This window comes from Chelonia mydas, chromosome 7, assembly GCF_015237465.2.
Source record: "Chelonia mydas isolate rCheMyd1 chromosome 7, rCheMyd1.pri.v2, whole genome shotgun sequence".
Lineage (NCBI taxonomy): Eukaryota > Metazoa > Chordata > Testudines > Cheloniidae > Chelonia > Chelonia mydas.
The window spans coordinates 21,034,453-21,059,404 of record NC_057853.1 but is presented as its reverse complement, the minus strand read 5'-3'; the positions used below and the strand labels follow the sequence as shown (position 1 = coordinate 21,059,404).

General features: G+C 42.3%; 1 protein-coding gene across 5 annotated transcripts in view; it reads left to right on the top strand.

Annotated features, from left to right (window-relative positions):
• The first annotated feature begins 8,931 nt into the window (after positions 1 to 8,931).
• The window catches only part of LOC102932289, an 81,389-nt gene continuing 65,368 nt past the window's right edge, over positions 8,932 to 24,952 (top strand). The window contains exons 1-10 of one of the 5 annotated variants that reach the window (XM_043551863.1): positions 8,932 to 9,779; positions 10,468 to 10,533; positions 11,220 to 11,320; positions 12,091 to 12,177; positions 15,599 to 15,721; positions 16,587 to 16,663; positions 18,763 to 18,980; positions 20,293 to 20,458; positions 21,880 to 22,086; positions 22,753 to 22,914. In XM_043551863.1, coding sequence (XP_043407798.1) covers positions 15,641 to 15,721; positions 16,587 to 16,663; positions 18,763 to 18,980; positions 20,293 to 20,458; positions 21,880 to 22,086; positions 22,753 to 22,914 — 911 coding nt within the window. In that variant the 5' untranslated portion in view covers positions 8,932 to 9,779; positions 10,468 to 10,533; positions 11,220 to 11,320; positions 12,091 to 12,177; positions 15,599 to 15,640. Of the gene's footprint in view, positions 9,940 to 10,467; positions 10,534 to 11,219; positions 11,321 to 12,090; positions 12,178 to 14,337; positions 14,514 to 15,598; positions 15,722 to 15,788; positions 16,664 to 18,762; positions 18,981 to 20,292; positions 20,459 to 21,879; positions 22,087 to 22,752; positions 22,915 to 24,952 lie in introns of those variants that run through there. The other 4 variants (XM_043551864.1, XM_043551865.1, XM_043551866.1 and 1 more) reach the window with 4 other exon arrangements.

The window sequence follows — 24,952 nt, the reverse complement described above, 5'->3', positions numbered from 1 at the left end:
CCAGATGTGTCTGTTACTTTGAGGTATGCCCATTTATAAGGGTTACGCTTCTGGGGAGGGTGGGGGGGTTCGGTAATTCTATTGATGTACTGCTTGTGTCACTTGTGTGTTCGTATGGATCTCTGCTTCTCCCTTCTGCAGGACCTAGGTTCCCCAGGGCTGGATTCGTCCAGTCCCAGAATCGGCTGAACCCACACTAACAGAGCAAGTCTGAGTGGACCGGGTCAATCAGCACTCTCAAGCTGACCCCCTTATATGCCCCTGGGCTCAATAGGCTCGGCCAAGCAGCACTTTCAAGCTGCCACCCTTATGTGCTAAAGGTACCGCACTGGAATAGCATAAGCCTGGACAGAACAGCACTTCCAGGAGGCCACCCTTATGTGCCCCTGGACTCAGCAGTCTGAGTCAAGCAGCACTTTCAAGCTGCCACCCTCGTATGTCACAGGTTCAGCATGTCCCTATCCCCACCTTTACATCACAATTGTACTGGTAGTAACCCACTGGATGAGCAAACCCCGCAGTATTTTTGGGTGCTACAGGGATCTTTATCTTAGGTAAATGAAGCGTTGCTGCAGAGTAAATGGGGAAGCTAAAAACACAAAAGAGTAAAGTTCAGAGAGCGAAACAACAGGCTTAACCATAAAAGTTATTTATTGAATAATAGTGATAACTACACAAGGAGAGCCTAAACCAATATAGGTTACATTATTAAAGGTTAATACCTGGGGTTAAAAGAAAATCTCACTGCTCCCTGAAGCTTGAACTGGTTGGGGTTCTCACGTGACGGTGATAGCGAAGGGTCCCAAGTGCTGGAGACAGGCAGAGCCCCCAGCACAATCAATCAGGAGAAGATGAAATCCCAGTGGAACTGATGCAGAGTTTTGATCCATGCATCAGAACACTTATTGGGTGTGAGTAGGGTTTTTTGTAGGGAAAATACAATGGATCAAGGGAGGACACTAGATTTGTTTAAGGGTAAACTGATGACTTGGGTTTTCTTTAGGCTAGACAGTAGGAGCTGATCACTCTTGGCTATGGATGATGCTCCTTCCAGGGAGCTCACAATGCAATTAGGCTGCTTCAGTATTTTGGATATCAATTAAGGATTCATTACTAGAATTGGTCTGATAACTGCTGAGCTGGGTGTGTGCAGGCATAGGTTCATTAACATCTAGAGCAGAGATTCCCCATGATGGAGTGCTTCCCTGCTTTTCTGGTCCCAGAGTTCAGTGCAGTTCTCTGTTGTCCATTCTGTATGCTAATGGAGATGTCTCCCTGTCCCATCTTCGATGCAGATGAGGCTAGAGGAGTTGCCTTAATCTTGTGACCCTTGTCTGGAGCAATCTAGGTGTGTCTCCCCCACCCCTTCACTGCTCTCTGCAAGTCTTTTCTCTGATCAGTTTTGGTTCAAGCAGAGGGGGGGTCGGGGGGGTCTTTCATGAGTCAGACAAGCTGGATACTGTGTCCTGGTTCCCCAAGAACACAGAGCTGACTGGTATCACAATATATCTTTGTGAATTGGATAACACTGTGGGTAGTTGGTTTTATGGTTGTGGGTCTTTTACACAGCAAGAGAGAAGATAAACGAGGTGAATTTCCAGTCATTCTGTTCAAAACTGCAATGCCTAATGAACACTTAAGAGAAAATATGATAACCTACACCCCTTCAAATAAGTCATGAACACATATAATCTACATATCTGAGACTAGCAAGAACTCTTCCAGAAAAGCCATGGAGTCCAGACTTAAAGAAAAAAGAAGCACTTCTGAGAAAAAAAAAAAAAATTAAGGTCACTTTTATATATGGCAAAGGATACAACTGCAGTTTCTAAAGAATCTTTACATGTCATCTGTCAAGGTTCCTTCCCCACTCTGAACTCTAGGGTACAGATGTGGGGACCTGCATGAAAAACCCCCAAAGCTTATTTTTATCAGCTTAAGTTAAAACTTCCCCAAGGTACAAACTATCTTACCTTTTGTCCCTGGACTTTTTTGCTACCACCACCAAGCATCTAACAAACATAACAGGGAAAGAGCCCACTTAGAAATGTCTTTCCCCCCAAGCCTTACCCCCCCTTTCCTGGGGAAAGTTTGATAAAAATCCTCACCAATTAGCATAGGTGAACACAGACCCAAACCCTTGGATCTTAAGAACAATGAAAAAGCAATCAGGTTCTTAGAAGAATTTTAATTAAAGAAAAAGTAAAAGAATCACCTCTGTAAAGTCAGGATGGTAAATACCTTACAGGGTAAACCGATTCAAAACAGAGAGAATCCCTCTAGGCTAAATCTTAAGTTACAAAAAGACACAATAACAGGAATATACATTCCATTCAGCACAACTTATTTTATCAGCCATTTAAACAAAATAGAATCTAAAGCATATCTAACTAGATTGCTTACTGACTTTTTACAGGAGTTCTGACCTGCATTCCTGCTCTGGTCCTGGCAAAAACAACACAAAGACAGAGTGAAGCCTTTCCCCCCCCCCCACGGCTTTGAAAGTATCTTGTCTCCTCATTGGTCATTTTGGTCAGGTGCTAGCGAGGTTATCTTAGCTTCTTAACCCTTTGCAGGTGAAAGAGTTTTTCCTCTGGCCAGGAGGGATTTAAAGGTGTTTACCCTTCCCTTTATATTTATGACATCATCTTTTTAAAATGTCTATTGTTTATAACAACTTTGATTATGCTGAGATTGAGTGGGGAAAATATTGTTTGGGCATTTGATATGACAGTGGTGCAAAATACTGTTGCTGGTCAGTTGTACTTCCTGTTTTATCAACTAGCATAACATCATACGTAAATTCCTCATCAGATTCTCTCTGCAAGATATTGTTTTCTAACAGCTCTAAAGCTGAACATGAACAGGCATGAAGCACACTTATGTAGGGAGGGAGCAAAGGAAGTTGAGAGGTGGGTCTGAGCCTTTTTATTAGTGGCCTGCCCAAAAGGTCCTTAAATGTTAGTGAAAGAGAAGAAAGTCTTCTGAATCTTCTTTCATAGGCTTTAGAAAAATTAAAAAACATCCAACAAATCACCCACAATACATTATTTAAAAGGAATTCATTAGAAAATATTTTTGTAAATTAGTCAATTAATGTTTCTATTTAAAGGAACTCTTAAATAAAAGTAAATAAATCTGGCCCTACATTTAGATTTTGTAAAGAAGACTTGTAAAAAAACTAGGTCTAGTAAAAATGTTTCACAGAAAAAAAAATCACTTAAAGCTTCCAGTTGAAACAGCAGATTTTTAAACAAACGCTCCTCTGCAGCGTTTGCAGTCCAAACCTCATGGCCATGAGAACCTGGAAACCAACATTGATTCTGAATGACCAGATGGGAAAAGTAAACAACGAGCCATGAAAAAAGGAACTAGATTTTTAAAGTTTACAGTTTTAATAAATTAAACTGCCCATAAATCAGTTTAGCAATTTGATTAGATTTTGTCCTTTTAACTAGGAACAACTATTATTGAAAATACTTTTCAAAAGTACCCTAAGCAACTAAATTATTTGTCACACTGACTTTCAATAAGACACAACCCTTTCAAAAAGTTTACTCCTACATATGTTAATTTAAGAGGATAAAATAGAAGAGTAATCTGTACATATTTGTGCCATGATCCTTGGTAACTTACTTGTGACTTGGTAACTTACTTCCTAAACTTACTTCAGTTTAGGAATACTCTGTATTTTGCCACAATTGTCCTATTCTGCAATATTTTTATAATCATACAAAAATTGTAGCAATATTTTCTTATTTGGCATAATTTCCCTTATGTTATAAAAATATTATAAAATATAATGGACACTTTTTGGTGTGGCATTTGAAAACCTGTCTTTATCTACATTGATCTGTTTTAAATAATTTGAACACGCTAAGGGTGAAGGAATTAATACATTAGATAGATGCTATAAGTTCTCCCAAATGTTGGGATGGACTATTTTGATTAAAATTAAGTTAAACTATATCTCCTTTGCCAGGTCAGGAGCAGTAAAAATTTTATTTGCTGCTTTATGGACAGGCAAGCAAAATTTGAGCTTGTGCTGGCACCTTTTTATGACAATACACTATTGCAGTGCTTCTGTACTTGCATGTATGTTAATCAGAGAAACAGGTGGTTGCATAGAAATGGCAGCTGCTACAACCTGTTCAGGATTAATTTAAGAAAATCAGTTGCAGAGTAGTTTTTAAAAGGGGGCAGCAGTCGGATGGAATTGGCAAGGAATTCTCTGTGTAAACAAGAGGATATTATTGTCACAGAAGTTGATGGCTTATAAGGAAAGCCTTATCTCCTTACTCTTTTGCCCCACTACAAAAAAAAACCCCACGTGCATATAGAGCACATTTAGGGCTGAATCATGTCAAGAATCATGTAAGTGACCTTTATTCACTTAAGTAGTTCTGCTGACTTCAAAGGGGATCTCAGGAATGAAAGTACTATATGCCTGTGCCTTGGCAGGACTGGGCTCTTAAAATACAAAGTTGGTGAGATGAAGAAGGATCCTATGCTTGTATTTAGGCTCCCCTGTTAAAAAATAAAATATTTTATAAAGAAATTGAAAACTCTTCTTAAAAAAAGTTTCAATAGGATTCTGAAAGTGGCATGTTGCCCTAGGGTCCTCAGGAGGAGAGGGGTAGCAGGGATGTTGTCTGGGTTGGGTGGAAATAGCTTACAGCAGTGGTTTTCAGCCCTTTTTTAAAATTTGCAGACCCCTACAAATTTTCAGTTGGAGGTGCAGGCCCTTTTGGAAATCTTAGACAGTCCACAGACACCCCAGGTTGAAAACCACTGGCTTACAATGAGCATCCAGCAACTCATTGGCTGGAGAGTCCTCACTGCCACAGAAACAGCCTAATCAATCTGTTTGTTGCCTTGTGAAATAAAGCTCTTAAATTCACACCTAACCATTTACATAAATCTGGTGCGTCAGTGTCACTCCCTGCGTAGTCCTGTGGGGTCTCTGAGGAGAGGAGGGATGAGGGGGGTCTCATGATGGTGAGAGATTGTGGTGGGGAAGGTTTGGGGGGATCTGCTGGAGAGGGTGAGGGGAGATTTTGGGCGGATCAGTGATGGAGGGGGTGGGAGGAAGTTTGGGTGATCTGTGCTGGAGGAAGTGGAGGAGATCTGTGCTGGAGAGGAGGCTGGTGGGGTACAGGGGCGGTGAGTTATATCTCCACGGTGGTGCCTTAGCACCAGCAATATTTAGAGCCCAGGGGCCCAGCTCCACCAATATTTGGGGCTAGGTGTCCCGTCCCCCCCGGCCCCACCTGCCACCTCCCCGTGCCTCCCCCGAGTGTCCCCCAGCCCCTCTTGCTGCCCCCCCTCGCACCTCCCTGGGCCCAGAGCAGAGCATCCCACCTCTGCCTCTTCCTTGCAGCTCCATGCTGCCTCCCTGCTGCAACTGCTGCCGCAGGGTCCTAGCGCCCCCCAGATCCACTGCCAGGGCAGACTTACTGAGCTTGCTCTTCCTCCTCAGACCCTTCCCTTTTCTGGTGGGACCCTCCACCAGCACAGGGCCCCCCGCTCCGCCGCCTTCAGTCACTACTCCTGCCCCATCCCTCACCCCCAGTGAGGCTACAGTCAGGGGCAACAGCAGGGGAGGAGGCGCACGCAGCACCCCCGCCCCACCCACCACGTGGGAGGTGAGGGAGATTCTTGCACCTGAGAGGGGCCCTAGAAGCACATGCAGTGACAGTGTGCTGCTGGGGGGGGGGGCAGGAAAGGGGGGCTCCTCCCCCAGAGCTCGCTTCTGCCAGCAGGGAAAGGACTGGGGGGAGTCCTCCTCTCTGGCCCCTGTCGTGGAGCAGCCTGCCTGCACCCCAAACTCATCCCCAGCCCTGCCCCACCCCAGAGCCCACACCCCCAGCCAGAGCTTTCACCCCCCCCCGCCGCACTCTCAACCCTCTATCCTAGCCCTGAGCCCCTCCAACACCCCAAACCCCTTATCCCCAGTCTCAGCCAGAGCCCTTGTCCCCCTGCACTCCAACCCTCTGCCCCAGCCCTGAGCCTCTCTAACCCCCCAAACCCCCCAGCCCCAGACAGAGCCCTCACCCCCTACACCCCTACTCTTGCCCTGAGCCCCTCCCATACCCCCAAACCCTCATCTGCAGCCACACCCCACAGTCCTCACCCTGCGCCCCCTCCCTCTGCACCCCTCCCATCCCCAAACTCCCTCCCGGAGCCTGCACCCCAATCCTGTGCCCCAGCCTAGAGCCTGCACCCCAGACCTCCTCCCCCACCCAAACTCCCTCCCAGAGCCTTAGGCAGGTGGGGGGCGGACTTTGGGCAGGGGCGGGTTCTGGGCACCACCAACATTTCTACAAACCTACCACGCCTGGGGGGGATCTGTGGTGGAGGGGGTGGGCAAGGTTTGGTGGGATCTGCTGGAGAGGGTGTGGGGAGGTTTTGGGGGGGATCTGTGCTGGAGGGGAGGGGAGTATCTGCGCTGGTATCTGTGCTGGGAGAATGGGGGGAAGTTTGTGGGGGATCTGTGCTGGGGAAATGGGGGGGAAGTTTGGGGGATCTGTGGGGGGGATGGGAGGTTTTAGGGGGTCTGTGCTGGTGGGGGAGGTTTGAGGGGATCTGTGCTGAGGGAATGGGAGAGTTTGGGGATTTGTGGGGGGGATCGGAGGTTTGGGGCGGATCTGTGCTGGGACAACGGGGGGAAGTTTGGGGGATCTGTGCGGGGGGACGGGAAGTTTGGGGGATCTGTGCTGGTGGGGGAGGCTTGACCGTTGGTTTGTGGGAGGCAGAGGGATCGTGAGGGTCGCTGGGGAATTCCCCCCGCCCCCATCAGAAGCTTCCCCCCACCACCACTGTGGGGCGGGGAAGCGCCCAGGGCCGCAGGCCGGCTGGGGCTCGTTGCCAGGTAACGGAGCTGCCCCTCCCGGGCCAGGCTGCCGCGGGGAGACCCCGTTCTGGGCAAGGAGGCGGAGGCCGGGGGCGCCGCTCGCACCGTGCTGCAGTCGCGTCCGGGGGCGAGAGGGTCGGGGCGCAACCGCTGGCTCCCTCCAGGAGCAGGCCCAGCCCCCCTCTAATCATCCCCCCGGTTAAATACAGCGCGTCTCCCACCACCTGCCCCGGACCAAAATTAGCGCCCCCCTCCCGCGTAAGAGATCCCCAGCCTCCCACTTGTCTAACCCCCTCCGGAGCCTCCCACCTGCCTACCCCCCATCCCCCTCCCGAGCCTCTGGCCCCTCCGGAGCCTCCCATCTACTCACCCCCCATCCCCCTCCCGAGCCTTTTGTCCCTCCGGAGCCTCCCATCTACTCACCCCCCACCCCCTCCCGAGCCTCTTGCCCCTCCGGAGCCTCCCATCTACTCACCCCCCATCCCCCTCCCGAGCCTTTTGTCCCTCCGGAGCCTCCCATCTACTCACCCCCCATCCCCCTCCCCCTCCCGAGCCTCTTGCCCCTCCGGAGCCTCCCATCTACTCACCCCCCATCCCCCTCCCGAGCCTCTGGCCCCTCCTGAGCCTCCCATCTACTCACCCCCCATCCCCCTCCCGAGCCTCTGGCCCCTCCGGAGCCTCCCATCTACTCACCCCCCATCCCCCTCCCCCTCCCGAGCCTTTTGCCCCTCCGGAGCCTCCCATCTACTCACCCCCCCATCCCCCTCCCGAGCCTCTTGCCCCTCCGGAGCCTCCCATCTACTCACCCCCCATCCCACTCCCGAGCCTCTGGCCCCTCCGGAGCCTCCCATCTACTCACCCCCCCATCCCCCTCCCGAGCCTCTGGCCCCTCCGGCCTCCCATCTGCCTACCCGAATCCCCCTCCGGAGCCTCTTGCCCCTCCGGAGCCTCCCATCTACTCACCCCCCCATCCCCCTCCCGAGCTTCTGGCCCCTCCGGCCTCCCATCTGCCTACCCGAATCCCCCTCCGGAGCCTCTGGCCCCTCCGGCCTCCCATCTGCCTACCCGAATCCCCCTCCGGAGCCTCTGGCCCCTCCGGCCTCCCATCTGCCTACCCGAATCCCCCTCCGGAGCCTCTGGCCCCTCCGGCCTCCCACCTGCCTACCCTCTTGCCCCTCTGGCCTCCCACCTGCCTACCCCCATCCCCCTCCGGAGCCTCTTGCCCCTCCAGCCTGCAACCTGTCTAGCTCCCTCCCCCATCTCCTCCGGAGCCTCCCATCTACTCACCCCCATCCTCCTTCAGAACCTATTGCCCCTCCAGCCTCCCATCTCCTTACCCCCATCCCACTCCAGAGCAAGAGCCCCCGCCCCTCCAGCTGCCCCAGCTATCCTCACTCCCTCCAGAACTAGAACGTCTCTGCCCTTCCAGTTCCAGCATCCTATCTGCCTTCCCCCATTCCTTCAGAGCAATAGCCCCCAGCTTCCCTTCTCCCCATCCTCCCTAAATCTCCTTCCTGCTCCTCCAGTTTCCTGTCCATTTTAGCAGAGTCCCCCAGCAAGGACAACCCTTCCTCCCATCTACCTAATCGCCACTGCCAATACCAGAGAAAGCACCCCCCCTTCTTCAAACACATCTGTTTCCTTCCCACTTTTCCACTGCCACTTCCAGGCCTCTCATTACAGCCACCATTGCTCGATTATATTTGTATCACTCTTTTAAAGTTTAATTTAATTGATGTTTGATGATCCCCCTCCCAGCTGGAAGGAGAATAATTATCCAAGTCACTCCTTTATTGCTTGGAGTGGCAGCTTCTTTGCATTCCAGATCCTTGCTGGCCTGGGGAGAAGGAGACTGGAAAATGAAAGTTGGATTGCAAAGTATTTACTATCAGGCTATTCTATTTCCCCGCCCCTCCCCCAATCTTTAGCAGAGTAATAAAATGGTCAAGAGCAATAAGCCCGGGATTTCTCCGTGCCTGAATTTGCCACTGATTGGCTGGGTGACTTTAGGGAAGTCATTTCACCTCTCTGGGGATAATGATACTTTCCTAACTCATAAAAGTGTTGAGATGATTATTTAATGTTTGCACAGCACTCCTAAGATTTCAATGGTGTATAAGTGTTAAGAGCCCTATGTAATTGAAAACAATTGCTTGGTGATAGCCAGAAACTGATCTACATTAGCATTATGTGAGATCCTGTTTAAAGGCTGTTGAGAAATTACAGTAGCTTTTTCCTGGATTTTTCTTTTAAGATGACAAAGAGAAATTAAAAGGAGTGAAAGAATCTTAAACAGGAATGACTAAAGCCTTAGTCCCACTAGCTGATCTTTGCACAGTGTCCATTCAGGTTCAGAGAGTTCTACCTGGGCAGAGAGGTTGGCTCATGTGGTCAGAGTACAGGATGTGGAGTTGGGGAGAGGAGAATGGTCTGGTTAAGGCACAGGACTCAGGTCAGGGTACCTTATTTTTGTGTTCAGCTCTGGCACAGACTTCTTGTGCACCATTTAGCAAGTCACTTGCAGTCTCACTTTTTAAATAGGCCATTGATTTTGAGTGCCTGGTTTTGCGCCTGATTTTTCAAAGGTGCTGAGCACCTCTAGCTGCCATGTACTTGCTACTGCAACACAAATGATAACATGACTTCTGAAAATTGGACTCAGGTTGAGCACCCAAAACTATTTCATTTGGCAGAAAATCCTGTTTTCTCTATGTACGCTAACATTTTTACTTTTAAATTTCAGATTAACCTTCTGTGGGTTAATGACAGAGAGAAAACTACCAGAAATCAGACAGAAACTTCTCAATGATCTGATTAGCTCCACATTTACTGGCTAACAACTTTCCCAGATGGAACTAGACAAATCAATCAATAGTGCTGTTCATAAAAAGCCTAATGAAGATGCTGCAGTGAGTTGCAGGAAAAGGTGAATTTGATGGATAGAATCAACATGCAAATTAAGAACATGGGAACATTTTCCCTTTGTCCTTTTTGGATTGCTATGACTTTACCTTGAATGAGTATGATTTAACAATGAATCTAACTTATTTCTGAGATCCGTATAAAACTGCTAACTTTGTGTAACAGTGAGTGAACATACAGTATTTTATCCTGATGATGATGATCTTTTAAAGATGGTATTTAAATACAGTAATCACTTAGATATGCAAACTGGCTGAATCAGTAGCAGCTTAGTTTGTTGTCTTCATGCAACCTCAGTTTGGTTCCTTTTTCTGGCCTTGGATTCTGCAGGAAGCAGTGGTTGAGAGCACTGTAGAAGCTGTTAAACCTCTGAAAGGAAGGACGCTTATTTCTCTGCAATGACCCTTTTGGCTGCTTAAAAGCAGCTTCAGCTCCTAATGATTTCCATCCAGCCCTCCTGGGTCAGAAGTGTTAGAGGACTGGGGTGATATAATATATGTGGGCTTCTTATGAGAATCATTAGCAATTAATAGAACTGAAAAATTAATGACAAAAACCTAAGGCGAAGAATCCATTCACAGGGGGATTATTTGTCTTTGGAGTTCCTGGAGGGATTTTGGGTGTTAATAAATTGAAATGTATTATTTAAATTACCCATTGTTGTAACCTAATTCTAATTTGTTGTTGTGAAGATTATCTTTTCTAGATGATCTAAATGTATCAGAAGATGACCAGAAATTAAAAGAGACCTTGAAAGTGTACGTATGTATAGAGATGAGGGATGGGCTGGTCCGGTTCCCTGATGAGATATAGGCCCTTTTTAGAGGACTTGAACATCCACTGTCTTCCGATGGAGCTTTGGGTACTAAATGCTTCTTAAAACGGGGCCTATAATGCTTTACTGGAACCAGAGTGGAGTCTTCAGTCCAATGTTTGGTCTCTCCGCAAGTCTGGAATGCTTCAAAGGCTCCACAGTGCCCTTGTGGCTAAGACAAATGAATTATGAGCTACAAAGTCCAGTCTCATCCTGCTCTGCTTAGTAGGATTGTGGGTTCCAGGATAGGAAGACTAAAGGGAGGGGAAACCAAGGGCTTTTCAGGGCTCTAAGTAAGCTCCAGAGAACATCTCCACCCAAAGAGAAATGAAAATGGATATTTGTAGGTATAAGGCCAGAAGGGACCACTGTGGTCCTCTAATGTGACATCCTGCATAACACAGGCCATAGAACTTTCCTAAATTCATTATTATTTGAACTAGAGCATATCTTTTAGAAAAACATCCTATCTTGGTTTTAAAATTGTCAGTGATGGAGAGTCTACCACTACCCTTGGTTAAAATGTACTCCATTACTGACTGCCACGTTTTGTTGTCATCTTTTCAATTACCCTTTGATATCCTGTACAATTCTAAATAGTGAAATAATAGATCATTCTCCCTATTGCAGAATTGCAGGAAAAGAAGTAACTGCAAAGGCCGTTTGCTTTCTTACCTTTGGCCTCTACTTGGTTAAAAGCTTTACCCAGCAACACTTAGATATAATAGGAGGTAAGAGGCAGCAAATTCTAGTCAAATAAAAGGGGATAGAGGAACATTTAAATAAAAAGGAAAACCAAAGTCTGACAATATGATGATGGAAAAATATACTGAATTTTATATTATATATATAAATATTATATTTTATATTATATATATATATATTTATATATATCATCTGGTGTTGGGGGGGAGTGAGTCAGACGGGAGGGAGAGGTCACAGAAATATGGAAAAGAGAGAATTTTACTCCTGTATTAACAAAGTGTTTTGCCGGTGGTTAGCCATGCAACTCCCTAGCAGTTGGCATAACCTCTTGAAAATGGACCTATAGATATAATCAAAGTTTAAATTAAATCTTTATACGGTGCCCGTGCAAGATAGAAACAAGCCACCCGCTGGTATCTAGTTTGAGGCCTTGGTTTAATATGTGTCAGTGAGAGCGTTTCTCTGTATAAGCATTATGTATAGTAGTAAAGACAAAAATGCCACATATTCCAAAGACTTTTTTGGTTTTGCTTACCTTTAATTGCTGGTTTAAAGTAAATGCCAAGTTCAGTGAAACATTTTAAGGTATCAAACTGAGGTGTATTAGTCCAACAGTTCTGAACATCTTAAAGATAAATTTGCTCTTCTACCTTATCTTAAATGCTTCAGCTGTTCATAAATAATGTTAGGGACAACTTGTTAGTTCAGTAACACAAAGGTATGTTTTGATCCAACATTCCTAGAACGTTTAGCCACAGTCAAGCAGTGAAACTGACCTCTTCACAATTCTGTTTAGTGACTTACAACAGCAAGACTAGAAGACTGATCCTCGTGGATGGCAAAGGGTTGTTCAGCTTGGATTTACTTGCTTCTAAGACTGTAGGTGAGAGAGATCTTTATCTGTCAGGCTCAAGAGGTCAGTCTCCCTTGAACTCCATAAAAGATTAAAGATGTAGCAAATGTCCAAACTCTGTTTTGTAGTTAGGACATATTTTCCTGGGGTGATCATCTTCCTGTTCCATTCATTTTGATTTACACTCACTTGCCTTCATGAAAAAACCCTTGGGCTGCAGCATACTATTGTACATTCATTACCTACAAGCAGCATATATAAGTAGGCGTTGGTTACTCTTGGCTTTGTTTGCACATCAGAATAACATAACTGGTTTTTAAAAAACATTTATTGAGGGGATGGGATGGGATCAGGAACTTGGAAATAGGATAACAGAATATTTTACTTATTAAGTTAACAGTTCAGCCCAGGTTGATAGCAAATGCCCTGAAATTGTGATGATTCTTCTTTGAAATGAATTGGGAGATTCAGTTCAGTCTGCAGTGGACAGGTGTCCATCTATCACTAGCTACTTCAGTTGGCATTAATTGGCTCTTTTCACAGTAATTTCAATAGAGGCACCACAAATTGAATGGGCCACAGACACTGAATTCTTCCGTCGTCCGTAGATGTTGTCCCTTTGTTGTCGAGGAGCATTATTGGGGCAGCGTGTAGAAAGCTTCCATTGCTGTGTTGTTCATGTTGCACCTATTTTGTAGAAAGAAGACTTCAGTCTCTAGGTTTTTCTTAATCTATGAGCACTAAAAAAAATTATAATTTAAAAAGCTTAATAAAAATGATTTTCAAAATTAATGGCATTAAAATTTCAATATAATTTCCAATGAAAAACAATTTAGTGTCCCTTGTGGTTCTTACAGTTACTCATCCTTTATTATTATTATTATTATTATTATGATTATAGTAATAATTCTTAAAATATATTAATGTTAATATTACAACATAAACCCAATTATTATAACCCTGAATTTGAAGAGTTTCTTGCCTATTGGGGAAAGTCTACTGCTACTTTATTTATTTATTTATTTTATTTGTATTGCAGTAGTGCCTAGAGGGCCCCAGTTAGGATCAGGATCAAGCTATTATGCTTGATACTTTACAAACGCAGAGTAATGTACGGTGTCTGCCCCAAACCTAAGTCATGCTTTTCATTTGCTGTTCTCTTTTGGATGTGACTGAAGATCAAGTATGAGCTTCTTTCCTCTCAAGCTATGTCCTCTTCCCCATGGATCCAACAATAAATTCACAGGACAGAATTCTTCTATGTAGTCTACAACTCAGAATTGCAATGTGAATCTTGACTGTATAATCTTCATTCATTCAGTGCATGGAACGTTCATTGGTGTTTATGGGAGCTTTGCCAATGTAATTAGTGCAGAATAAGCAATCAAAACTACGGGAACTGCAGCATGGCTCAGAAAGAATTCAAGCCTTCATAAGAATTTGTGTGGCAACAGTGGTTATCAGACTGTCCTGTTACAAGAGATTGTTACTTCAGTGCAAGAACTTGCCACTGGATACCATTTGGGAAAAATAGCCTTATTCAAACCAAAAGATCCATGTTTTTAAATGTCCATGCTAACTGTGCTTGCAAAATGTATGTTTTTTAGAAACACACATTTGCATGCACAGAAATGGGGATTTTTTGTGCAAAGACTGAAATGCATGAGCAAACTTGTATTTTGCTTGTGTTTTTTCAGTGGTCACCTTTAAACACCCTTAGTTCCAAGTTACCATATAATGGTATCTGCGACACCATAGTTCCAATCAGATAGGGAGACGGTAGGGAGATGTTTTTTTGAAAGTGTAGTCCAATGTCTGAAAAACAGTAGGAGAAGCCTTGAAAAATACTGATGGAATGTAAATGACTTTTTTTTGCTATATACTTTTTTCCATTTGTGTTGTGAAAATGCTTCTTTAATCCTTTAGAAACAACACATACCCATAATTCCCCTAACGATCTATTTGTTTAGCCACCAAAAGGTTAACCTGTGGCAATAACTCCTGCCCATATATTTTATTGCACCATGTATTTTCCCATACCAAAAAAAAAAAAGACATTTTAAGTAAATTTGCTAAGATAAGTAGGATTATATATATATTTAAAAAAAAAAAAATAGTAGGCAATTTTTCACTTGCACCAAAACGTTACACTTTATAAAATATTCTGTGCTGGAAAAAGAACATGAGTGATTTATTAGACATTGTTTCAGTTTGTGTTTTGATTTTGTATTTTGGGGGTTTGTTTTGTTTTTCTAGTTAAAAGGGAAATAGATTTTCACAAGTACCAATTCAACACAGTGAGAAGCATCACTTACTGTGAAAAATTCAACGTTTACTTTGTACTGAGAAGAGACTATGCTCTTAAGGTAAAAGCACGTACTATCTGCTGTGTTTATTTTTTTCAGCTGTTTTGATTTTGAGTTTATTTGTGAGTTTTTGAACTAATTCTTTCAGTATTTGGCAGTTTGAACTAATTCATACATGAAGGAGGAGGTCTCAAAACCCTTATATGCCACTGTAGTATCCAGGATTCAGGTAGGAAGGGGATAGTGCAGAGTAATTACAGACCATTCAGGATATCCTCCTCTGACTGTCCAATAATCCAACAGAAGTTGCTGCTGGAGTAATACAAAACCATTCTGCGGCCACTTTCTCCATCTCTTGAGCTGTTTATTTCTGTTCTGCAGTACTTGCACCTCTGCCATTTTAAAATCAAGGACCTGTGTTCATGGTGTGAACTCAGTTCATCTGTGCAGCAAAGCTCAACATTGTCACTGTGCCAACAGATTGACCCAGTTGTTTCTCTCATCATAGTTTATTAAACTAGTTCCATTGACGTTTAGTATGACATTACACATTGCAAGAAAACAACAAACTCCTGAAGGAGAAAGAGTGGCTGATTTTTGCATCCATTATTGGCATGGAAAGCAGTACAAGTTCAGTAGAATTACAGTGAGAGAAATATGACTTTTATCACTTTGTGTGATGACTCTATTTAGCTTAATCTGTCTATCTAACCTATTTTAGGTATTTTAGGATTCATGTCATCATAGTAGCTGAAAACCAATGGAGGAGATAGAAATACAGCCCAACTTATCCCATAAGTGCCTATCTCCATTAATTGTATGTCTCTGATTGTCTCCATCGCTACAGTAAAGTTTACAAAGAGGAAAAAATTATAATTCCTGCCATTTGTGAATTCACCGTGGGGGATGATGTGCATTTATCTGTTGTTTATAATTTAATTTTAAAAATTCAAATAAATAGTCTGTCAGTGAGGACAAAGTTTCTGAAAAGTTTTGTACCATATATTTTATATATGGTACATATATCCTTGCTCTCAAAGGCCTAAGTCTAGAAAGAGATGACTTCAATGCTTTGCTGGATCAGGGCCTTAATTACCCACAGCCTTTTTGGCATGATTTGTGAACATCACTTTTCTTTTCATAAGGTGTATAATAAGAATTATGAAGAGATCTGCTCAGTAGAAAACATGGAGTCACGTCTGTTGACACTTATGGTATTCAATCCTGTGAGTGATGAACTCATTACAGGAGGAATCAAAGGAGTAAAGGTAAGGGAATACCTCAGATGAGGTTTGAGTTGTCTCGTGCAACATTTTGGAAGCACAGGCATGAATTTAATGTAGGGCAAAGGGAGACTGTAGGCCTTGGTGGATTGAGCAGGGGAACTTTCACACTTAATTCACTGGTTTGAGCCCAACGTTGGTCAATAGTGACTGAAGGATGTTACCATCTGATGACTGCTTGGTTGCGCCAATTAATTTTCTAGTGGTCAGATATCCAGATCACAAAAACACTATCATAACTTAGTGGCAGTCTCAGCAGAGAGATCAAGGGCTGAATGCACTATGGTAACTAAATTCTTCCCACTCCACTAGAGGTGATTTCTTCCAGGATAGAGATCAGTTAGATCACTGGGGCTGAAACTTGCATTGCCACCACCCTTGTTGTACTTGTTATGTGTATATATAAATACAGGTCTATAGAATTGTCAATTCAGCACCTTTCACCAACACTCTATTTACTTTGAAAAGAAAATGAGGAGAAAATATTGTAGATTGGCTGGTTTATTTAGTTTCACTAATAGCTGGGTTGGCATGATGAACAAAGAGAATAGTCAGTGCAGCGGAGAAGCATTTCTTAGGTGATGAAATTTCTTAGGTATTATCTCATGTGATCATCATTTCATTTTTTTCTGTCAAAACAAATTAAGTTTCATAAATGTTTTCTCATTAATGCTGCTCTTACTTTAGGCTTATGTCTTTTGAAGTATCCAGGTCTGTCAGTATGGAAGTAATGGGAGAGCTTAATGGCTTATTGAAAAGGTTTCGATAGTTGACATTCAGATTTCCAGTTCTAGACTCAAGTACCAAATCAAGCTTGCAAAATTATCTTTGTGTTCTTTTTTTCTTTTAGTTTTGGAAGTTTAAAGAAACAGAAAATACAGATTACTCTAATGCAGCTCATATGTCCAATTACAAGCTTTTCCCCAGGTAAACGGATTATTTGAGTTTAGAGAGTGAATATGTACATGGGTTCTCGCAACAATTTTTTTGGTGGCCTCAGAGTGCAGCCACCAATTCTTGCTGGCTGACACTTTTTCCTAAAATACTTAATTTCCTAAAATAATTAATACTTAATTAACTTTAGGAAAAACAAATAAATATGCATATATACACATCCAAACATTATAATTAATTTATGTAGGATTTTTTTGTGGGTTTTTTTTTTTTTTTTTTTTTTGCTGACTCAATAAAAACAATGCTGTGAAAAGTGATATTTGTATGTTTGTTAGTCTCATTTTTCACAGCAGACTTACTGGCTAGCTGGGAGGCTGTGAAAAGTGATAAGTGATATTAACAAAAATACAAGATGACAGGTTTCAGAGTAGAGCCGTGTTAGTCTGTATCCACAAAAAGAAAAGGAGTACTTGTGGCACCTTAGAGACTAACAAATGTATTTGAGCATAAGCTTTCGTGAGCTACGATGAAGTGAGCTGTAGCTCACGAAAGCTTATGCTCAAATAAATTTGTTAGTCTCTAAGGTGCCACAAGTACTCCTTTTCTTTAAACATACAAGAATCACTTTTCACAGCTTCCCAGCTAGCTAGTAAGTCTGCTGTGAAAAGTGACACTTGCATGTTTGTTAATATCACTTTTCTTAGTAAGCCCAGGACAAACTGCTGTATCTTGTGAAAGCTTTTATAATGTTAATATAACTTATTATGAATGATTGTACATTGTGTATATTCATAGACACATACACTGCATATCTGGAAGTAATAGCTATGTGATTTCTATTCAAAACCATGTGCTAAGTGAGTTTATTATGCACCTTTGAATGCCTCACTTGCACTCTGCCCACTAATCCATCTCCCCTGTATTTATTCCAACATTCTGAAACTCTGAGTAGCTTCAACCAGCAGTCTTTTTTTTTTTTTTTTTCAAATCACCCTGCCAGAAAAATATTTCCCCTTCTCCTCCCAAATGTGAAATTCCTCTCCCCACCTCTGTGCGATTCCAAAAATTATACTGGTCTGAGGCTCAGGACAAGTAAATTCTATCCTGGGCCAGTGTCAGCCTTTCTCTATATATAAACATCTAATATTACAATCCATTTACGTATGGCACTGAGAACTAGAAACAGTATCTTTATTTCTTTGGAAAGTAGATATTCGCAGGTTCTCGATGGGATCAAGGATTAGCTTCTAGTCCTGGAAAACTGAGATCTTGCACTTTCAATCTGTGTAATTTGTATGTAGAAGAAGGTATTTAGGATGGTTTCATGGCTCTTTCTGAACCCAGTAGACTTGGACTTATAATAAGTAGGGCTCTTGGCTTTACAGCAGTGGTGGGCAACCTGCGGCCTGCAGGCCACACGTGGCCCATCAGGGCAAGCCGCTGGTGGGCCACCAGACCGTTTGTTTACATTTGTACGGCTGCCCGCAGCTCCTAATGGCCGCAGCCAGGCCCGCGCTGCTTCCCGCAGCTCCCATTGGCCAGGAACAGCAAACCATGGCCAGTGGCAGCTGCAGGCAGCCATGCAAATGTAAACAAATGGTCTGGCGGCCCATCAGCGGCTTACCCTGACAGGCCGCAGGTTGCCCACCACTGCTTTACACACAGAGTAATACAAAAATAACCCCTGTGACCTTTTTAAAAACTCCAAACATTCCTAACATAGTTTTTTTGTAAACTTATTTAGCCTGGGATGGTATACTATAAAAGTTTTATTGGCATTTGTTTGGAATAATCAGATTTGCTTACCAGTAGTAAATCCACGAGTTAGTTATGTGGCCATGCCAAACAAGTGTCAATAAAACCTTTAAAACACCCCATTATATATTCCCAACATAGTGTGTGTGATGATTAGACAATTGTTTGAACACTATAATCAATTGAAACGTTCTCATTACCAGCTTCTAGGAAACTATGCTTTTTAAAAAAATAAAATATATCCAGCAGCTTTCATAAAATGAACTGTGTAGTCTTGTAGTATGCAAAAAACTTCACAAACCAAATGACTCTATCATTTTATTTAAATGTGTACAGTAGTGTTGCCGTAGTCTTAATCATGTTTTTTTTTAATATAGTGCAGAATTCCCACACATGAGGCAAATCTGGTGTACAAATATGGCGCTTGATGTCAATATGCAAAGACTTTATTGCTTTTCTAATTGCGATCTCTTCTGCTATGATACCAAAGGGAATCTACTGTTTCAGCTAACCAATGCCCACCAAAGTACCATTCTCTCCTGCGTCTATTCATCATACTCCAATGCTTTGCTTACCTCCTCCAGGGACTCTGAAAGTAAGGTGGCACACAGGAACAAAGCATCTGAGCCTATGATCACACTTCTTTGTTTCTTCTTACTTTACCATATGTTTTTAATGAGACAGCAGTGATAGTAGTTTAAAACAGCAGTAGTGCTTCAGTGTATAAATGACATTCTAATTCTAAACTTAACTACAGCAATTCTTGCTCCCACATTTGAAGGCATGAAGGAAATTTTCTGTAGGCCATATTGGCAGAGAGTTTCATAGTTATTGCCTCTCTGGGGAACACACAGTCCAGGTCACGTGTTGTGTCACATAATCGATTTCTTGCAATAACAGGTGGTCCTAGAAATTAATGGACCTCAGTCTTTCCTATCATCATCATCTGTGTTTCTCTGAATTTTCATAAATAGAAATGTTATCTGTTAACATTTGAACCCAAACATAAATCTTAACATATAAAGTGTGACTTCTTTATGAATGTAGATCTCCTAGAGCTTTTCTAAAAAGTTCAGCAGATGAATGTCTTATCCATTATTTATTAATATTTAATCTCCCAAAAATATCTTCCCATTATCCTCCACTGAATCCAGGAATCACTTTCTGGGATAATGGCAAGGTGCTGAGCACATCCTAAAAAGATGCAAAATGCCTTCAGCTTCATGGTATGGAAGGACGTGGTCCTTTGAAGGATTGGGCCCTACAGTACGTCCTGTCAACTTAAATTTTGAAGGAGCCATTCCTCCAAGCAGTAGTGTTTTTCATTCATCATCTTACCAACTCTATGTGATATAGTTTTTGATTTGACTATTTTCTATCAGGAATCATTCTTTCTTTTGTAAGAATAAGCAGGCACGTTCTGAATGGTAATTGATAATGTTACTTTCCAGACTTTTCCAAATAAAGAAGCATCTGGCCTCCTTTTCAGTACCCTGGCTAAAGCATGAGAAAATGCCCAACCACTCTGTTTTGATTTTCTCATGATAATTATTAGGAAAATCAGGGATGCTCATGATGAAAAGGACTAAAGTCATAAATGTTTTTCAAAAACACAGAAATCATAGTGTTCATGACTCCCATAAATTGACTTCCTTCGTTAACTAAGTGCATTTCTTCACAGTAGAGTGTATCATTAGCACTCGGGAGAGAAAATACAGTATTAGATCAAAAGCAAAATTACAGGGTGTTTTTTAGTGTTTGGGGGTGGGTTTTTTTTGAAGAATAATCAGGTTTTTGGTGTACTCAGTAAAATAACCAGAGACAAAGAAGTGTAGTTTATTTTGGCTTCTTCATAATTTAATTCTCATTTATTTACTGATTGATGGTTATTGTTTTATTTTAACCAGTAAAATCTTGGAATGACCAGGGCAGTTTGTTGCATGTATTTCATGGCCATACCAGGTCTGTCACACACATCCTCCTCCACCCAAACACTTTGTCTTTATTTATCTCTGGATCTTTGGATGGGACCGTGAAACTCTGGTCCCTGGATACAATGCAGCTGTTTTACAGGTACTTAAAAAGGCCATACTATTTATGTAAGTTTCACTGCTTACGACTAATGAAATATAATCCAGTTAAAATGCATTTCTAGCATTAGCATTTGTAGCATTTTATGGTATGTTGGATGAATTTCAAAGGAAAAATAAGGAATCTTTAACGAGTAAGATAAATATCTTTGTAGATTATATGCCTCTAAGAATATTGCCACAGTTTGGCTCTATTTTCCAATTCTTTTGGGGCTGAAACTGTGAGGAGTTGAGGCTACTCAACAACTTGCAGGAGGTGCTCATCATCTCAGAGCATCAGGGCGCAGATCCTCAAAGATATGTAAACAGTTAACTCCAGTGGATTTTATTTCAGTGGGAGTTAGGCACCTTAAATATCTTTGAGGATCTATGCCCAGGTGCTCTGACCATAAGGCAAGAAACCCTGCTAAATAGAAAGGTATGTATCTCCGCTATTCTCAGCTCATTAGATGGTGAAGATCTCTTTAGCACAGCTTCTGTTTAGAACTGTGCAAATAATGGATTTTTCAGTTCACTAGCAATTTCGGTCAAACCGAAACCAAAATGTTTTGTTTAGCTTTCGAGCATTTAATGCCTTTGAATTTTTTAAAATACAATTGATGGAAAATTCAAAACAAAAAGTCATTTGGTGAGCAAAGTTAAACACATGCATAAATATTTGCAGCGCAGGGCCTTATTCATTAAAGGGTCAGTTCACCTTTAATAGTGAGTTCTACTATAATTCCTTGAGTATTTATACAAGTGTGCAAGAAGTGTTTAATTTATAAAGAAAAAATAAGATGTACAGTTCATGAGCTTGTTGTACGGTTATGAATAAATAAATCTTTACTTCTTAAAAAATGTTAAAAGTATGGCATTTCCCAAGGCATAAATAATGTATACAGCTCTGAATCTGCTTTGAGGTATTGGCCCCATACCATATAATTGATTTTTAAGGAGACCTTCACATCAATTACTTGATATGTAAGTGATTCAATAAGATACATCATTTTTACTAACTGCTAAAGGGATATCATGAGATCTAGAAATGAAGGTTGTGTCCCCTTGAGTGTTATAATTTCTAATAACATTTTTATATAACCTGCAGGAATTAGCACAGTATTTACTTATCATGTAAGTACATGGTCGTTCCATATCTTTGTGGCATGCAAAACAGATTCACCAAGGTCACTAAAGCAGTCAGTGTTGATTGGAACTGGTTCCAGTTTTTTTTCCCTCTGAGTTCCCCAGGGAATTGTCAGAATTTGAGTCTGGTGTGAAGAATTCTTTTAACTGAACATGGTCAACATTGAAAAATGTCCCATGTAGTTTAACTTGGACTCTAATGTAATTGATGTAACTTGCTTCTGACTTACTTTAATTCATAATTTTCTTTGGCTTGTGGGGACTTTATCTTTCGTTTAGTTTATCATTGTTCACTGAAGGAATTGTTTGGATGGGCCTGGCTGAGGATAAATTGCTGTACTGCTCTTCCGCCCGCAATCTTCATGTGTATGACCTGAACTATTTTACCAAATTCTGGACTCGTGTCAGCAGTGAGATTAAGGCTCTGTCCCTCTGTGTTGCCAATGGGAAATCCAGCAGGGTGGTAGCTATGGGCTCTGATAACAGGTATGTCTGACTACATGTGCTAATGAAAGTTTGAGGTGGTTTGGATCCGGGTTTTTGGTTGGATTGCATCTCCACTAGTAGTAATAAACTTCAATAGAAAAATGGTAAAGTGTGTGTATTAATAAACACCACATTCAACCATATCAAAGGGTTTAGCTGCCGCCTGTTTAAAACCATAAAGTAACAAACTAATCAAATAGAGAACCCAATATGGGTTACAAATTTTCAGTATTTCTGAGATTTATGTTCTATTAGTCAAAATAAATACCTGTGAAACATTCTTAATGAAAATCACGCACACAGGAAAAAAGTATCAGTGTCCAGTTTTGACCTCCAGATTGTGCAAACTGAGCAGAACAGCGTACCTGCCCATGTTTATAACGGTCAAATGTTGGCATTACAGTACTGGAAAAAATAGCACCACAACTTTTAACTCCATTGAAGTGTATTAGCTTATGAGAGCTTTTAACATTGAGTGAGTGGAAAAATCATGGTATTTTTCACTTTAAAATAACAGGGCCCATCCATTTAAAAGGGGATGTTTGCATGGAACATTAAAGTTACTGGGGGACGATGAATTGAAGTGTCATCCCTGTGTCTTGATTAAACAACAACTCTTCATTAACCTTTTCCCTTTACCACTTTCTTCTGTTTTTCTTTCCTAAGTTTACGAATTTTCTCTCTGAATAATGGGACAAAGTTATGTACCGTGCTGCCGCCTCCCTATCCGTCTCCGCTCCAGTCAGTTCTCAGCTTTGCCTATAATCGAACCAGTGGAACAATTTACTTCCTCCTGACTTCTTGGGATATATGGATCTACACAGCGAGGTACTACATCCATTTTACTAAACATTTACTGCTTTCTAGCCTCTTTCATTTCTCACTCTGTTGTATTCGTTTTTTTGTTTGTTTTCTTTTCATTACACTGGATGGGTAGGATGTTTTGGTATTAGGTGAAGACAGTGTATTCTGGAAAATGTTCAAAGTGTTTTACAAATCTTAATATTAATGAATATAGGGTAGGTAGATCAGTATTATTACTGCCCATTTTCCAGATGGCAAAAGTGAGACCCAAAGAGGCGAAGTGACTAGACTGAGGTCACACAGAAAGTCTGTGGCAGAGCTGCTTATAGAACCCAGATTTCCCAGCTCCCCATCCATTAACAATAAAAATAGCCTTTCTTCATATTTGAAGTACTGTACTTACAACAGCTACTTAATCCTGAGAGTCCCCTGTGAGATAGGTAACTAGAAACACCCCCATATAGGGAGATACTGAGGCTACACCTACAGTTGGAGCTGGGGATGAGATTCCCAGCCTGTGTAGACATACTTGCTCTAGCACTGTTCAAGCTAGTGCACTAAAAATAGCAGTCTAGCTGGGGTAGCACAGGCAGCAGCAAGTGGCGGCATGGGCTAGATATAGCCTGCAGCGGGGCATAATTGTCAGTGTTGGGATTGTAATATGGGAGTTCCTGGCTTCAAGTCTTGTCCACACTGCTTCTTCCTCTCTGAGAAAGTTTGCAAGAATTCTCTTTCTTTCTTTCTTTCTTTCTCCCACAGCCCCATTTCCTTATCAGCAAAACCTGTTTCTGGTGAATTAGTATGAAAGCCTCAACTTCTTTAAATGTGTTGTGATTCCTGTTAGTGTGAACCTCATTTTACAGAGAAATTATTCTGTAAAAGCCACGATTTCACTATAAAGGGGATGTACTGCATTATCCCTGTGTTTCCCTTCCTACCACTGCTTGAAAACCAAGGCATTTATGTGTAATAGACATTTTTCTCCTTTCTAATGATGCTGCTTCCCCTGCCTTGATTATAACTTAGGCTATGACCACATTAGCACTTTTGTCAGCAAACCTTTTGTCGGTCAGGGTGTAAAAAGCACCCCCTTGACTGACATAAGTTTCACTGACAAAAACTCCAGTGTGGACAGCTCTGTGTCAGTGGGAGACGCTCTCCTGGCGACATAGCTATCGCCGCTTGTTAAGGGTGGTTTAATTATGCCAGCAGGAGAGCTCTCTCCCGCCAGCAAAGAACAGCTACATGGGAGACCTTCCAGTGGCGTAGGTGCAGTGGTACAGTTGTGCTGCTGTAAGGTCCCTAGTGTAGACGTAGCCTTAACTGAAGGCAGGTGAAGCAGGAAAGAAGAAAGATTCAGCTACAGAAAAACGAGTGGAAAAGTACATTTTTATTTTAATAGGGCTTTGCTTACCTATTGGAATTGTTTAAACTTAAGGCGTTGCCTACACTGCACTTTCATCTTTAAAACTTTTGTCACTCAGGGCGTAAAAAACCATCTCCCTGAACAACAAAAATGTTAATGACACAAACCACCGGTGTGGACAGTGCTTTGTTGGCGGGAGCTGTGATCCCGGTGAGGAAGCTACCGTCCCTCGTTCGAGGTGGTTGTACTTTGTCACCAGGAGAGCTCTCTCCCCGTTAAAAAGAGGAGCCACACAGTGCACCTTTCAACTATGCAGCTGGCACAACCATGCTGTTGTAAGGTTTGCAGAGCAGACATAGCCTTAGTGTGGTGCTTAGGAAGCTCATATGATAAATAGAGCTGCAGTTTCTGCAGTTGCCACATTGTCTTCCAAGTAATTCCCCCTGCTAAGCAACACCTTACTGTCTGATTGGTGTACGCAACTGTGAGAGTGCAGTTTTATTACCTTTATTACTTGTATTGCTGTAGTCCTAGAGGCCCTGATGAGGGCACTGTACAGAGAGAGCTTATAATCAAGGATTGTGTCAAGATGCCATAGGCAAAAAAACAGCAAACCAGAGTTGGAGCAGTATGGGGAACAAGGGAACAGAAAAGAGAGGTGCATTTGCATAACCAGCCTGACCAGGTGTAAATACT